The sequence below is a fragment of the Caenorhabditis remanei genome, chromosome X (genome assembly GCF_010183535.1).
Source record: "Caenorhabditis remanei strain PX506 chromosome X, whole genome shotgun sequence".
Lineage (NCBI taxonomy): Eukaryota > Metazoa > Nematoda > Chromadorea > Rhabditida > Rhabditidae > Caenorhabditis > Caenorhabditis remanei.
The window spans coordinates 6866590-6882888 of record NC_071333.1 but is presented as its reverse complement, the minus strand read 5'-3'; the positions used below and the strand labels follow the sequence as shown (position 1 = coordinate 6882888).

The 16299-nt window shown below is 35.5% G+C and overlaps 4 protein-coding genes across 4 annotated transcripts; 1 reads left to right on the top strand and 3 right to left on the bottom strand.

Annotated features, from left to right (window-relative positions):
- Nucleotides 1-4286: 4286 nt before the first annotated feature.
- GCK72_023312 (uncharacterized protein) lies at nucleotides 4287-4693 on the bottom strand (the record flags this gene model as incomplete). Its single annotated transcript, XM_053735337.1, has 2 exons — nucleotides 4287-4361; nucleotides 4547-4693. 2 exons carry the CDS (start codon nucleotides 4691-4693, stop codon nucleotides 4287-4289), a joined length of 222 nt encoding a protein of 73 aa, XP_053578903.1.
- A 242-nt stretch (nucleotides 4694-4935) lies between these two features.
- Nucleotides 4936-8904, bottom strand: GCK72_023311 (uncharacterized protein; the record flags this gene model as incomplete). Its single annotated transcript, XM_053735336.1, has 4 exons — nucleotides 4936-5254; nucleotides 7629-7816; nucleotides 7890-8547; nucleotides 8852-8904. 4 exons carry the CDS (start codon nucleotides 8902-8904, stop codon nucleotides 4936-4938), a joined length of 1218 nt encoding a protein of 405 aa, XP_053578902.1.
- Nucleotides 8905-14937: 6033 nt separating this feature from the next.
- On the bottom strand, nucleotides 14938-15638 carry GCK72_023309 (uncharacterized protein; the record flags this gene model as incomplete). Its single annotated transcript, XM_053735335.1, has 3 exons — nucleotides 14938-15003; nucleotides 15248-15370; nucleotides 15498-15638. The coding sequence occupies 3 exons, from the start codon at nucleotides 15636-15638 to the stop codon at nucleotides 14938-14940; spliced, it is 330 nt and encodes a 109-aa protein (XP_053578901.1).
- GCK72_023310 (uncharacterized protein) lies at nucleotides 15102-15608 on the top strand (the record flags this gene model as incomplete). Its single annotated transcript, XM_003106667.2, has 3 exons — nucleotides 15102-15171; nucleotides 15256-15359; nucleotides 15483-15608. The coding sequence occupies 3 exons, from the start codon at nucleotides 15102-15104 to the stop codon at nucleotides 15606-15608; spliced, it is 300 nt and encodes a 99-aa protein (XP_003106715.2).
- Nucleotides 15639-16299: the final 661 nt, after the last annotated feature.

Genomic DNA, 16299 nt, shown 5'->3' with positions numbered 1-16299 from the left:
TGAATCGGATGCATTCAAAACATCCGAAATTTAGGTTACCACACAATCATAAAAGGAAACGGATACCAACAATTTGACCGCTGACATAAATGGATAAGCATAACATCAGAAAAGGAAAAAAACAAGAACTCTCGAGAAGACAAAGGAAAGCAAAGGTTAGGGGGAAAAACGGACGGAACGAGAACTAGGAACCGTTTTATGTTGTTTTATGTATGAGAGTGATGACTGTACTGTTTTGAAGTGGAGTTTTGGAAATTTATCATCTAAATTTACATAATCGAAACACGAAATTCGAAATTTTAGTACTACCGCATTATTCAGTCAGGTGGGCATGGAGTATTGAAATAATAAACAATCTTCTCATACTCTTGTGAATACATATTGCATTAGTTACTCAATTTCGAATGTCAACTAATGAATGGAAAAAGATAAAGAATCGTATTTTGAATTAAACGAATAAAAAGTCATAAAATTCGGAAGGAATGATCCCCAAGAGATTCTAACAAAACAACTCGATTCCCACAATTCACATATCATCAAAATTTATGAAATGAGTAACACAGAGACATTCTATGAATTTTTCTTTTTGTTCCATGACTCCATTTTTTCTTATAATAGTGACTGACACCTTCCAGACCCAACAAAAAATGAATGAATACACTTTGAAATCAGAATGAACTTACTGAATTGCAAACTTCGCACACGACAACGCCGTTCATCTTGTCCGGAGTGTCAATGTTGTTGGCCACTGTCCACTACTACTAACTTCACTCGTTTTGAATCGGCCACTATGGAGAAAACACACTGCAAAAAATCCGTTGTAAATCAGTTCAAAGTCGTTAAAAGCCCGATGAAGATTGCAGATAAAAACTGGAGTAATGAAGAACTTTGCGAGAAAATTGAAAAAGAAGCGACTTGAGGAGAAGAGTAGTTGAGAGGGAGGAAAAAAAGAACAACTGTCGGGACAAGGAACAAAACTGACTTGGAAACAAAAAGGAAACAAGAGGATGTGAAAGGATAGCGAGGAACGAACGGTGGGAGACAAAGAAGGTACTTCTTTTACTTCTTCATGTGACATGACACCATGACACCGATTGATATTTACGATGGAAGCAAAAAAAGACGGCATACGTCTAGAAAATAAGTCGGTCTATTGTTTATATGAATTGGAAATTTTAGACATGCGTGGGAAGCACAAGCATTGAAATTTTCCATGAATTTTGAATAAGTTTACGGTGGACGACTTCAGAAACTACTGTTAGAATACTATTTCTAGTGAAACGAGCACATTTGAAATGAAAAAGCGGGAAAACTGACTAAACGAACATTATTGTATTAATAGTTGATTTCTTCAGAAATTATTGAAATTAAATTATAATGAAATGGGTTTTCAAAATTCAAGACGATTCTACATGATTTCATAAATACAATTCAATGAAACATTTTGAGATCAGTAGTTGGTGAAACAGTTCTCTAATGATCCTCATCCGAGCTATTTTTTTCAATCTCTCTTTAAGGCGTAATCTTGATCAAAACAATTTCATCAAAATATCTGATTTGACTTCTCTAAAGCTATAAATCTTTTGCCTTAGCTATGTGTGAGGTTATCAGTACAAAAAGGGAATAAAAAACACATCTGATAGCGAATGAAATGCGGTAGCGCGTTTAGCGGTCGGTCAAAATTCTTTGTGTGTTACAATCACTGATTGGCAGGTATCTCCGCCACTTCAACCGAAGTTCATTCCGCGCACACATGCTTTAGCCACTTTCTTCTTTTCACCTCTAACGCCTTTTCTTTTATTTTTAGCCTCCGGTCTTGTCTACCGAAACCAATTTTCTTTTATCAAAAAAGTTACTGCTATCAAACAAAGTAATTAAACTATGTTGGGCGTGGAGAAGGGAGGTCAAATTGTGAAATAAAAAAAGATGAAGAAAAATAGACGTTAGAAAACTGTACAATACTAATACCGTTTCAAGTAGAAAACAAACAACAGAGGTTACTACATATTTTGGATTTTTTGTTCTGTAGGCTAGGGAAACAGAAACTTTCTCAAAGGGTGTGACTCAGTTTAGAAAGTGTCATCAATTGGAAAGAGGGTGTTTTGTTTGTTCAGTTTCAGTCAACTTATTCAATTTCAGTAAAAGGTAAGTAGAAAACCCATCACATATATGTTACACAACCAAATAAGAAAAAAAAGAGTAGAAAAATGATGAAATCACAAACTTGTGATTTCGAATCATTTGCTAAATTCAATTTCGAATTTAGAAAAATTTCCTCTGTTTGTTTGACAAAATGAATTGTGGTTTACCTTTTCGGCACCGCAGATGGTTAATCCGTTCTTTGCGAGCAGACCTCCCTTACGCTATCAGTACACATATCAGTGTACTTGAGCTGCCTTTCTCAGTGAGTACTTACCTGCGAACGAACTCTCATTTTGAGTAAATAATACATTGTTCTTGGGAAAAAATTGTGAATCAGGAATATTCAGGTGTGAACAAATCAAACAAAAATCTTGAGATTTTGCTTGTAACTCGAGATATACAAGAATCTAACAATGAACAATTGTTAACAGAACAGAATTCATTATAGGCTTAAAATAGATTATTCTCACTTAAGTTAATCATTTCTATTTCGAGGTAAGTTTTCAAAAGATGAATCATGAATTACCTATCATAACAAAAAGAGTCACAAGACCTTTCTCTATCAGTTTTATCGAAAAGAAACACATACACCTAGAAAAACGGACACAAGAGAGACAAAAAAAGTCGACACTATTTGATCTGTAGTTTGCTGTGTCGTGGCCACTTAGAAAAATACATCGATATCCGTATCATTTAAGAGCATGGTCTAAGAGCAAAGCACAGAAAAAAGCTTTAAAAAAAGATAGCAAGAAGGTATGTAAACGCGTTGATACAATCTTGTGAGCATAACAATCGTAAAATGTTTGTCCGGTCTTGTTATTGTCGTTTGATCTACCCGCATGACCTTTTTGGTGTGCTCCAGAAAAAACGTTGCAAAGCTGAGAAAAATAAAGAAAACATAATATTAAATTTACAAACACAATAAGAGTTATCAAAATCTCAAAAAAATAAATTTTGAAAATAAAAGAACAATAGAACAAATCTGCTCTAATAATGAAAATGAAAGTATCCGCAGAACCTAACAGATGTCACTCGTTGACTATCTCAACAGATGTTTTCTACGTTTTTTCATCTTCAAAACCGCAAGACCGCGATAAAATGGGAGGAAGGTCAAACAAAGAAAGATAGCTTGTTGCGAATACAGATGTAAATGGTCAAGAATACCATCTCTCTCACAATCTATTCACAATCTCATCTCCGTTTTTTTCGCCTTTAATTTATTTGGTACCAGAAAAAGGAAAGTGTTTGCAGCGATGAGTAGGCAGTTCTGTAGATCGTTATGGGTAACGACGTGACTTGTGTCATTTGAATTGCATCCCCATTTGCAAGTTTGACTATTTGCAAATAGTTTCAGAGAAAATCCAGCACACACATTGAAAATTTGTCTTCACACCATTGTTTCGTAAATCAAATTGAATGTGAGGAAATGTTTTTTCGGGATAACCAGCTATTGTTAATGAAACACAAATTTTCGAAACCTTATTATCTGTTTTAAACACTAAATAATACACTTTTCCAGTTGAGAAAACACTTTTTCTCTGTTTTCTATCTTGTTGATTTGAAGCAGTTTTAGGTATTTCATTTTTCACATTACGTATATGCTTATGTTTTGTTTACACGTTTTGGTTTAGGTTTACAACGAAAAAATGATCGGTTCAAGTTTAAAGTTGCTGTGAAAATGGAAACATGCTCAATGGGTAATGAACTTATCACTCACACCCCTTTCTTCTGGAAATAATATTGACTTAAAAAATTTAATAAAAATGACACAGTTTTCACTTTATTGAGTGCTCCATAATATAAGAACAGGATGGACAACTATTGATTGACATTTGTCAATCAAAAAATTATCAAGGAGACTGCAATTATTGTGAATATTGTAGTTGATGCTGATGCTCTTTTTTCTAAGACGCAAAAAATTAAAGACAGATTAAAATACAAAAAGGTTTTAAACATTATATAAATTTATCCTCCATTATAGCGTGTGCCTTCACCAGTTGCTGTTTATATTACGCAAATAAATTTCAATCGATTGTATCCAATTACGAAGGAAAATCACCACCTTTTCTTTTTTTTCTGGAATATCAAGCACCCATTTCTTTCCACGGTCAGCTTCGGGATCATTAATTGGGAGACCGAGAATGTTATCCAGTTGTTCTTTGTCTTCGAACTTCGCATAATGATACATGGTTTTTAGTTGTTGCCATTGTCATGAACGCCTGCAATCAAAGTTTTGTAATATTTTTTACAGTGGTTGAACCTATTCGGTTCACATAGTTTGAATAAAAATTACAAAAATTGTTTTTTTTTAACTTTCGGATAATGAGGCGTGAAACTTTTGCATTGAATGCTTTAAACATAAACATTCTAATGTTTTTGCGTTTGAGAAGATGAGTCTTCTTACCTCTTTGAGAAAAATCAAATCCCCTGTTGTAACTGTTATAACTTTTAATTCCAAGCGAGAAATATGTGCAAAGTCACAAAGTGATCCATTGACGATCAGTCCTTTAACATGAAACTCTTGAATATTCTTCCACTGCTCCGTCTGCATTATTTCATTCATTTTCAATGTACGATTTTCTTCTTTGTCATATGCATTAATTAACCAGAGTCTTCCCAAAGTCTTTGGGTGAAGAATGGGAGAACTTGCATAACGTGTTTCCGGTCCAGCATTTCAATAGCCAGAGAGTCAATTCGAATGAGGCGAGCTCTTGATGTCAAAACTTGTTTCAATTCCGTCAAAAATGTCTCAATTAGTCGATTCATATTGTTTTCATCGACAAGTTTTTTATTTTAATAATTATCAATCTGGATAAACAGGGTGATAGGTTCGGAAGCAGGCTTCTGATGTTTCAATAAAATCTCCAGGTCGCTGTTAAGTGCCTTCATAAAGTTTATGCCATCAATTTTTCGTTCCTGTTTCTCACGCACAGATGTTGTATTCTCATTGACTGCTTTGTATCTAATATGAATCCATCCTTCTAGCTCGTTTTCAAGTATGATTTGAGCTTCATCAGCATTTATAAAAGCATTGAGAGTTCTAATTTGGCAATCGGGCTTTTTATCATCAACATATGAACGGAGTGCTTTGTTCACTTTTTGTAATTTTAACCTGTAAAAAATGAATTTAGGTCAACAATAAAATTAGAAATAGAGCGTTTATTTGTAGGATTGATTGTCATGACAATTGATTTCCCTAATAGTAATCAAACTGATTTTTATTGTCGGTTTCAGGTATAAAAAAGGATTGTGTTTCGAACGAGCTACAAATCTCAAAAAAGCTCGGTCATCATAAACTTCTCTTTGAACATGAAACAAAAACTAATTTTAATCGAAACATTGAGCATATCAAAGATTAATTAACTTTTTGAGAACCATAATAGTTTATTTTTGCACAAACAGCTAGTTTGAACTATTTCGCAACCGTTCAATATAAAACTTTTATCTGTGAATTGAAAAAAAAACTCACAATGTCCTCACACCGAGATTGTTTGATATATTTTTCATAACCACATCCGGCATTTCCAGTAAGTCCGCCATCTGGAAGAAAAATGATAAAGGTTTTTGTATAGGATACACGTGAATTATTCAAACGAGTAAACAAGCGGCAATTCATTGGAGCGCGTTTGCCAAATCCCTTCAGTAAGAGGACAACCTAACAATTTCGAAAAAACACACATTTAGCTAAAAAAAATTGTTTGAAATATAGATCGAAGCAAAAGTCGAAGTATTTTTAGTCATAAAGCAGTGGATAATAAAACGATAATCAGTGTTTCACGGTTTTAATATTACAACCGATCTCCTCTCAGTAGCAAACCTGTAATAAACCTTCTTCGTACACTCTCGGAAGCAGTGAAGCATGAACCAGGAATAAATGTCGCAGATTGAAACAAAAATTTAAAAAAAAAACAAAGAACTGCGGAAATCATGATGATAAATTGAGTTGACGAAATTTATATTTCCGTTCCTTGTTTTAGAGCGATAATTATCTGTCACTCAGACACAAAAAAAGTAGGCCACACAAAAAGTTTATTGTCAATATCACAAACTTCTATGCAATAATATGAATAAAATAATCACTTAAAGAGAATTCATAGGAAGCAGAAATTTAAATACTTTCAAATAACACCAATCGATCGGATTTATTAGGTTGAGTCATAAGTTTCTTTCTTTTTTGGGTAATTTTTGGGATGAATTTTCTTAAAGCCTAATAACTGACATAATGAGAAATATTGTTGGTTGGTACCTACAACTCATTTTAATTATACAGGTGGCTAGCTGTTTCTTTCCTGCTAAAACTCACCCGTAGGCACATCAAAACACATAAGGTTCCCTTTTTAGTACCATTCTTCGTATTCATTTTTTTTATTAGAAAACGTTGTCGAGAACTGGCAAACTATTAAAAATGAGATTAAGCAAGGATAAATACGTATAAAAACCACTGAGAAGAATTTTAACTAAATGTAAGCAACAATACTTGGTGCCGGCCTCTAAACAAATGTGACGATTGGCAAAATAGGGTACGTGATTATTCTTAATTTTTCTGCTGGGTTAGATTTGACAGTTGGTCGAAACTGTTTTCATTTAGTAAAATAGAAATTGATATATCTAAATTTACTTTGTTTCAGATATTAACGCCATTTGTCCTTCTTCGCAGGAAGCGTGAAGCCAACAACACCAAAATTACGTGATTTTTAGGTTTAAAGATGCCTAGTGCTCATACGTTTGAATCAGTTCGCTAGATAATTTGCACAATTTTAAAGCAATGTATCTAGTATTGATTATGTGTAGCAAATTAGTTCTGAGTTGTTTGGGAGCGTTGAAAAGAGGCCTAGACTTCATCCAGGTCTACTACACAGATTTTCTCAAAATTTTGAAAATCATACGAAACATATCAACCATGTTTTATCACTTATTAGAATGGCCTTGTTATTAATTTTTCAGACTCTTAGTATCCTCTAACTTTTACAAACATTTTGGTATGAATGCTATCTCAAACATTTCTGTAATCTGCTTTAACCCAGCTGAACAATGATTTCTAGTTGCAGTCAATCGTCTGATCATAACTTTTTTTGTTTTAACATTCGGACCCAAAACTAAAGAGTTATAGCAAGATAAAATGTTTTTCAATTTCCCATCATTTTCTCATGAAGTTTTCAATATTTCCATACCAATGCGACTAGAATCAAACAACTTTCCAAAATAGGCATTTGGTTGACCACCGAAAAAACCATCGTTTTAACGAGTGGACTGTCTAGGCATAAACTTAAAGCACTATTTCTTAGCCACTGAGAAGGTGGTTAGAACGCAAAAAAGTTTGGGTTGATAAACAATCACAGTACCTAGAAACCGTAAGTCAAAGTTCGACCTGAAAAAAAGAAAGAAGAAAAAAGAAAGATGACTCAACCTAATATACAAAAAATGGGGCTAGGCTCCGTTCATACTTTCCTGTATCTTTATTATATTTCTCTCTTCGTATTACGCACGTATCGTATGACAGATTGTAGGTGATACGGTCGTCTGAATCTGGAATGGCCAGTGAGTAACAGGTGTCACCATCTGGACCTTCGTACGGGTCGGTTAAACCAAGTGCTGTTTCAAGATGTTCAAAGTCGAACTCTGGCCTGCTAGTGTATATTTGGCACAATTGAAGAGTTGGAGATACAGTGATTGTCTATAAAAACATAATTTCAAATAACTAAAAGATAATATCTTGTCTCAAACCAAGAATAGCTGGGATAACTTACTCCGGCAAAATGTAGTATCTCTGCCAATGTTGGAGAGCAATGCAGGTCGATATTATTGAAATGCAAGAAATTGTTCAAGTACTTCGATGGCACAAAATTTCCAATGTCTCCATGAATTCCCAATGTTTCGCATTGAAGCCATTGTTGCGTGTGAACAATCTTATCAAAATCTTGTTCTCTCGTTTCGTTAAATAGGAGCAACATTGTGTTCAGATAACCTGGTTCCATGAATGGGATTAGTTTGTTGATCTTTCCTAAATTGGTACTGCGGTTGAATAGAACTTTGATTTTGAGCTTCTTTGGGCGCCCTCCGTTCTCCAGACTCTTAATGATCGTGAAAATGAATTTCGCGTAGATGCGTTCGCATTGCGGAGATACCATAAACTCCAAGTGATTGATGCAAAAGTTGACGCACTGGAGAACAGATTTCAAATCATTCAATGCAACATTCTTGTAATCCTGGTTGAAAATATTATGCATCGGCCCATTGTCTTTCTGAACTAGACAATTGCGACCCAGTTTTTGATACGTCGCATGAAAATTATCAAACTGCAAGCATATTTTTTCCTTTAAAATAATCACACATCCATGATCACAGGGAATCGTTCCGGAATTGGAGACAAAGCGGAGTCGCATGCAGGTATTTTTTACTTTCAGCCTGAAAAATAAAGTGTGATTACATAGAAATTTTGAATTATCTATTTTTCTTTACTTTTGTTTTTTTATTGTTCATGTTTGTTATAAAAGTCTTCTGATTGCATAAACTCTCATCCAATATAAACTAATTTGTTTTTGTCTTGCTATCTTATTACAAATGACGACCTTCTAGAACATTGCTTAATCTTACTTATCTTTCAAAAATTATTTATTTAATATTTCACTATTTTGGTGTTAAATGTATTCTAATTGCAAGCTAACTGATTCAGTTTAAGTGTCAGACTCGGTGAATATCCACCACTCACCCACTGACAAGATCCAGTTTGCTGAAAATATTGCTGAGAACGATGTCTGGCATCAGCGCCAGTTCTGGTGGAGGTTTGCAATTCTTTCTGAAAAACGGCAATTACAAAGTAATTGTTGTGGCGGCTTTATATGAAAATGTCTTCGTGCGAGTGACATAGGTGTATTGATCAAAAAAAGCTCTGAAAAACAATAAATAACTCACTTTTCATCAGTCATTGTCTTTGAAATGTGAAGTCAAAAAATCGATTGAATTGCAATAGAAACCGGTAGCACTGCGGGACTGCTGTGACGAGTGGTCTAAAAAACGACATTAAATTCTCAGTCGAAAAAGCAGTTTTTATTTTTCATATGGTAATTGCAGACTAATATATACAGTAACCCAAAAAAGGTATACAAATATTTTAAAGTGTAGAAGTCAACATTAAAAAAAAAGAGAAAATGTGATTTTTTGTGAGGAAACACTTTATTAGCCAAAAGTTGTTTTGGATAAAATAAAATAACAAATTTAGAGAAAAGATAAAAGAGAGAAAAACGGAAGAGAAGCAGAGGAAACGAAGCGAGAACGGAATTTGTGAGAAGAAACGGCGACGAGATGACGAAGAGTAGAAGAAATTGGAAGAAAAAAAATTGAATATTTTCAGTGGTTTTTAAACCAAAAAGCTGATTTTGGTCCTAGTTGTTTTGTGATTCTAGAGAAATCTGAAATAAATAAACAAACTTGAAGTTATTTGTCATACTGATGATTTATTAAAATGGAAAAGGTCTTCCTTTTTCTGGCACCGTTAAAAGCCCTGATTATATAAATTTTAGGCCAGTATTTTGCCACGTTGTTCATAGACTTTTTTGAGTTGCTACGGAAAAAAATGGAGGGAAATTTACATTTAAGATGAGGAGTTAGTCCGCGAACATTCGCAACTGATTGAAAAGTCCCGGTTGCCGTAGCGACCGCGCGTACACATTGATAGAGAGTAGAGATGCAGATTTTCCAGTGCGGTAGGGCGAGGATGTACCAAGACAGCGACAGGAACGGCAGTAGACGTTGACTCCGGGGGAATTGATGTCGTAGATTCTGAAAAAAAGGAGATAGAAAGACGGAGGCTTTCTCAATTCACCGTTTTGGACTGTTTCTTTTACAGATTCATAAGTTTATCGTTTATTATGCTCCGGTTACTACTTGCGGATTAATGGAATTCACAACATGGGTAGAGAAAGAAGAATGAAAAAATGTAAATGATGAGGAAAGATCGAGCAGACTGTCATGAAAAGAAGAGACAAACCACAAGGATTTCCATATTTCGACCGTCCCGCGATAGGAACCAACGGGGATAAAATGCGATTTCCAATAACATTTTAGAATCTTTTTGTCCGAAGAAATAAAATATTGAACAACAAGTACAAATTGCTCTTTAGTGAATAATAAACAGCTGCGCAGAACTCCTGTCTTGAAAGGTGACCGAGTAACTCAGAGAATGCATCTAACAAGGGAATTGACTTTCGGTATCCGTTCAGAATTTTCTATAAACTTGCACACTGATAGTTTCGAATCTGCTTTAAACAATGATAATAGTCAAAAAGTGCAAAACTCGCGAAAAGTTGGACTTTTTTGCTCCGAAAGTTTGCTCATTTTTCATCATAGAAAACACGCGTGCCAATTCGGGAGGACTATCGGGTTCGTAAAGGCAACTAGCCATCGTCTCAGCCAGCGATCGGATGGCCACGTGGCAGTGAGGGGGGCTGGTAAGAGGAAGGTCTGGGGATCGACCCCTTCTCTCTTTTTCCATTTTTTGCTTTTTAAAAACCGGCAATATAATGTTAATTACAGCTTTTTCGACATATTCTATTGAGTTTTCCTCCGTTTTGGATTGTTTTCTACATTATTTGAACATTTTGAAAGAAAATTTTTTTGAGAAATTTTTAAGTTCTCATGCCTCATTAATGATGAACACTTTTCCTTAACAATTCATTAATTAATCTCGTTTTTTTCTGTGGATATCCCCGATTACACCTTACAGTACAGTGCCTTCTTCATTTTGAAGCAATGTCTGATTCGAGAGTAGATGAAAAAATTAGTCTGAAAAGCTTTCAAAAATGAGTGGGAAGCATGGGGAGATGAGAGGCCTTGAGAATCTAAAAATTTCTCAAAAAAAATTTTCTTTCAAAATGTTCAAATAATGTAGAAAACAATCCAAAACGGAGGAAAACTCAATAGAATATGTCGAAAAAGCTGTAATTAACATTATATTGCAGGTTTTTAAAAAGCAAAAAATGGAAAAAGAGAGAAGGGGTCGATCCCCAGACCTTCCTCTTACCAGCCCCCCTCACTGCCACGTGGCCATCCGATCGCTGGCTGAGACGATGGCTAGTTGCCTTTACGAACCCGATAGTCCTCCCGAATTGGCACGCGTGTTTTCTATGATGAAAAATGAGCAAACTTTCGGAGCAAAAAAGTCCAACTTTTCGCGAGTTTTGCACTTTTTGACTATTATCATTGTTTAAAGCAGATTCGAAACTATCAGTGTGCAAGTTTATAGAAAATTCTGAACGGATACCGAAAGTCAATTCCCTTGTAAGGTATCCCATTCAGTTCCTTCCTTCAGATGTGTATTCCATCGCATTTGCTGATGATCTTAAGATCTACAGCGAAAACCCCGCCAGTCTCCAGGAAACACTCAACGTTATCTCTGACTGGTGCGATCAGTGGAAACTTCAACTAGCGGAAAATAAAACAGTTGTCTTGCACCTTGGTGTAAGCAACCCCCATAAAGATTATTTCATTGGGAACGCTAAACTGGCGTCTGCCAATACTGCCAGAGATCTTGGTCTTCTTGTCGATTGTGATTTAAAGTTTGAAGCTCACATTGCAAAAATAGTAAACAGCGCTAAATTCAATTGCAGAAGAATTTTGAATAGCTTCCGTTCAAACAGCATAAAGTTCTACTTCAAGCTCTTTAATTCCTTCATTCGATTATTTATTTATTTATTTACTTCAAGGGATAAGAGACTATAAGATACAAAGAAGACTTGAAACATATCCCTCACGAGATAGTCTCAAGTAAAAAAAAAAGGACAAATAAGGTGCATGTCATAAAAAGAATAACGGGGGGAAGGAAACAATTGAAATGACTACAATGGGTTAGAGTGTTATGGAATTGAAAACGAACAGATAATAATTAGAAAATGTCAAATTTTTAAAGATTTCTTTAAGTCTTGAGTGATGAAAAAATTAACGTGGAAAATTGAGAAATTTCTTTTTTGATAAGTTTTATCCGGACGATCGTTTCCGGATACAAGATGTTTTCAGTTCCCACCGACTTGAGAAAAAATGAAAAATAAGAATGAAACCTAGTGAATGTTTAAGGTGAAGTTCAGTCGAGAAATATTCTGTTCGATTTATAAAAAATTATGCGGTCCAGCCTTTGCTTAAAAAAATCATTATGCCTGCGGAACTCAAAAAAAAAGCTATGTTCACTGCTGGCATTCAATCTTTTTTTCCGTAATTCTGCCTAATTGAAATCTTATTTGAGATTTTTTAGAACTGATAGTGTTATGATCTGATGGAGTTAGAATGGCTGAAAAAATCTTGGAAGTTTTAAATATCAAAACTAGAAGTTCTCTATTTCTACTATTTTTGAAGTAATCAGCATTTGATTAAAACATAACACTTGTCTGGCTTTTGTGATCAAATATCTTGATTTGTTAAACACTTTCCTTGTTTTTTCATTTTTCAATTCTGGCAAGAAAATAAAAACTTTCCAAATACTTTTTGTCTCAGGCTCTTATTTAATTTTTACTTATTTCATTTGCTCTGTGTAGCTTATATAAAATGTACTTTTCCAAGGTTACCAGTAATCATAAAATGTATACATCCCATTCCAACTTCGATATTTTATTTGCATCCATTCCACTTTTTATGATTTAGCGGAGTCATAGGAGATGTCTTGACGTAAGAACATGTCTCCTCAAGTTTGTCATATTCTGCAGGTTTCCAAGCAGCTCGATTGTAAAAACATGACAAAAACCGAGAAACGTGAGGATCGAAAAATTGAAAAACTTCCTCGGGGCATTTGTACGGTATCTCAAAAGTGTGAGTGCTCCGAATCTTTGCATTATAGTGTTTAGTGTGTAGTTATCTCATCAATACTCTCAGATGCGTGGGAAAATTTAAATGACAGGTTTGAAATCTGTTATTTTTGGATCACTCACTCAAACAGAACACACGTCAGTTCGGATTGAAACAAGAAAGCAAAGAACATATGAGTGACGCGGGTCTTGTCGTTTTTTTTGCAATCCTTTTTTACCTCCGCTGGGATACAAAGAAGGTAGATTGATGAACCCGGAAATGTTGTTTCAGTGCGCACTTGCTCACTTCCATTTTCCATTGTTTAGCTCAGCTGCGTGTGGGTGCTTGGGACCCATTTCCATCCGTTCGAAAGCAAAAAAAGATTGAATGCACACTACCGATCATCTCAAATATTGGGTGGAACGACAGAGATGCGCTTTAGCAGATATTGAGAGTGGAGAAACTCACATGGTGAAAAAGAATGATGACAAGCTTTTGGAGGAATAGGAAGAAGTGATCAGGAAGATTTGAGTATCCTCAAAAGATATTCGAATTTGTCACGTTTTGGGTTCTCATCATCAGAAGCTCACCTTTGAAACCGCTCTAAAAGGTTTCTTTGCATTAAAAACTGAAACTAGTCTTATAGACATAGTTGTCAAGGCCTGGCTGGGCCCGAAGGCCCAGCTTCAAAAAATGACCCGTTTTTTCCAATTTTTCATCGAAAATGTAACCATTTTTGACTATTTTTCAGAATTTCTTCTTATTTGACTTTTTCGCGAAAAAATTCAAAAAATTTGAAAAAAATTTGAAAAAAATTTGACTTTCGCGCCAATTTGCCCGGGCCTTGACAACTATGCTTATAGATATCAGAAACTGCTGCTTACTAACCAAAATTACTAAACTAAAATAATTACAAGAGATTTGTTGCAGACATCTCTGAAACTCAGAAAATTACTTGGTAACCATTCGAAGTTTTCAAAGTCACTATTTGACCAAGTTGTTCATGACCATTGTTGAAAAAGAAATAAACCGGCTAAGAACTGCAAAAAAAAAAACTTGATAAAAAGATTTTTTCCCAGAAACACGATACTTGCACTCTATGAGTTTGCCAGTTTTGAAATGAAGCCCATCAACGTGTAAGCTCTCATTTGCAAAAGAGTTTGTCAATTTAGCACTAGTGGATATTCAAAGATAAAGTTTGTATTCTTCATTCCTGCTTTTTTTATATGACTTCATCAGGGACCACCTGAGCAGCTGACAATACAGAAAGCACCAATTTGCCTGTAAAACCACACTATTACTGAATCTCATTAAGAATTCAGTAGTTCTGTTCGGATTAATTTTCAAGTCTCTGTTCAGACTTTTTGACTTGTAAAAATCCTTTTCGTCTACAGTAATATTTATATTACTGCTTCAAGTAATGTTTTTTTCAGTTCTAGTAATTACTTCCTACTTTTAAAACCAGACTATAAAACTTTACCTGTAATAAGAAAATGATGAAAAAATAGTCATCTGCTTCTGTTTGTTTTGCATGGTTACTCATGCAGTTCATTCGTTTACGAGAATCTCTCATTCACTTGGGTTAATCAAGCTAAAAATTTTTTTCTCAAGTTTTAACTAACCTGATCTAACGTATATCTATTTCTCAGAGGGTTTGGATTAGCGTTGTGCTTCGTCATAACTTAAAATCTCTTTGCTTGCTAATTTCCATGTCTACTTTGTTCATTTCTTTTTTCCCGCTTTTTCCTTTTGTTTCATCTTGTTTCTGAATACGGTATCTCTCCTCTTTTGATCTTTTGAGTTCAGTTTTCTTGATCTCTTCGAGATATACTATTCTAAGATTAATGGGTTCCACTACCCCGTACATAATCAGAACCAATCAAGAAAGTCATATGATATCCATATTATCCATTTTTCTACTTACCTATCACGCAATTTTTCCCAGCTCCTCCGACTCTATACACACTATTTTCCTCAAAATCTCATAAAAAACGGCCAAACGACCGTTTCACCGGCCCAGTTTCGTCATGCTCCACCCAAAAATGGGAGGAGCTTCTCGGCGCCGATGGGCGTGGTCGGGAGAGCTTCACCCTATAAAACCTCTCTTTTTCAACAGAAATTATTTACTCTCAGCTCCCCCAACACAGTTGTCCAACCAACTCAACCAACCCAACCTTCCGATCTCAACCATGATCTCGCTCTTCAAGCTCTCTGCCCTCATGGGCCTCATGGTTGTTCTCGCCAACCAGGCCTCCACCGGTAAGTAACAAGCAATGCAGACCCTTTCGAGCTCTCAAAATCTCGAAAATTTAAATGAACCAAATCTGAATCTTACTCTTCTAGCTGATGCGGCTTCATCCATCATGCCAAACGTGTGCACCCCACAGGAGGAGGCTGGCATGCCATGCGTGTGCTGCAAAAAGGCCTGCTGGTTCGGCATCGCGGAGGTGAGTAATGACTGAAAAGGGGAATATAGAAAGAAAATGACTCTTAGGAAGTAGTAGCCGGAAAAAAAGAGGGGCATAGATCGACTCACCCTCAATTATAATTGCTAAATTAAAATTTTACAGATGACGACCGCATACTTCGGCCACATGCCAGGAGAGAGAAGCGACGCCGAGGCCAAGTTCACCCTGGCCATGATGAACCAGTGCTTCAAGCTCGAATGCAGCGACTCCTGCCCATCTTCTCATTAATTCTCTCGGCTCCCGATGCGACCCTTTCATGTTGACCCCTCCCCCCCTATGCTAATCCAACCGTTCTCCAAAACTTCTATTTTCCCTTTCCCTTTCCTTTCCTTTCCTTTCCCATAATTCAACTTGTTAAATTTAGCTGAAACCTGTCTATACTTCTCTTCGAAATGGAGGGATGATTTTGGTGATTTCATTTCAATGAAGGATCCTATTGTTTTTACATTTTGAACGAGAGAATAAAGAGAGCGAGAGATGTTAACACGTGTCTAATTACATGGGGGGGGGGGGCGGGTGATAACAAAAAGTAAACTAGTATACTAATTTCCGGACCGTCAGACAAATGACTAATCTATGTCTGAGTTACTACGTATTGAACCTAAGGCTTCAACACAACATTGTAAACTTGCCAAAATACATTTCTTTAAAATGTACAAGCCAAATCGAAAGGATTAGCAAATTTGTTTCCATGAATTTGAATTTGACGAAAATTGAGTCAAATCTCGCATTGCTTTATCTTGAATATGAGAACACGCCAAATACAACATTTTAGATATTATAACAGATTGTATTGCAAAGTTTTAATCTTCGTCTTTCCTCATAGTTTCGAAGAGATTATTCTCAAAATTCGAAATTCTGCACTTTCAATCATGGGCATTCGAAAATAAAGAGCAAAATAAGTAGTTCCGCATTGTTT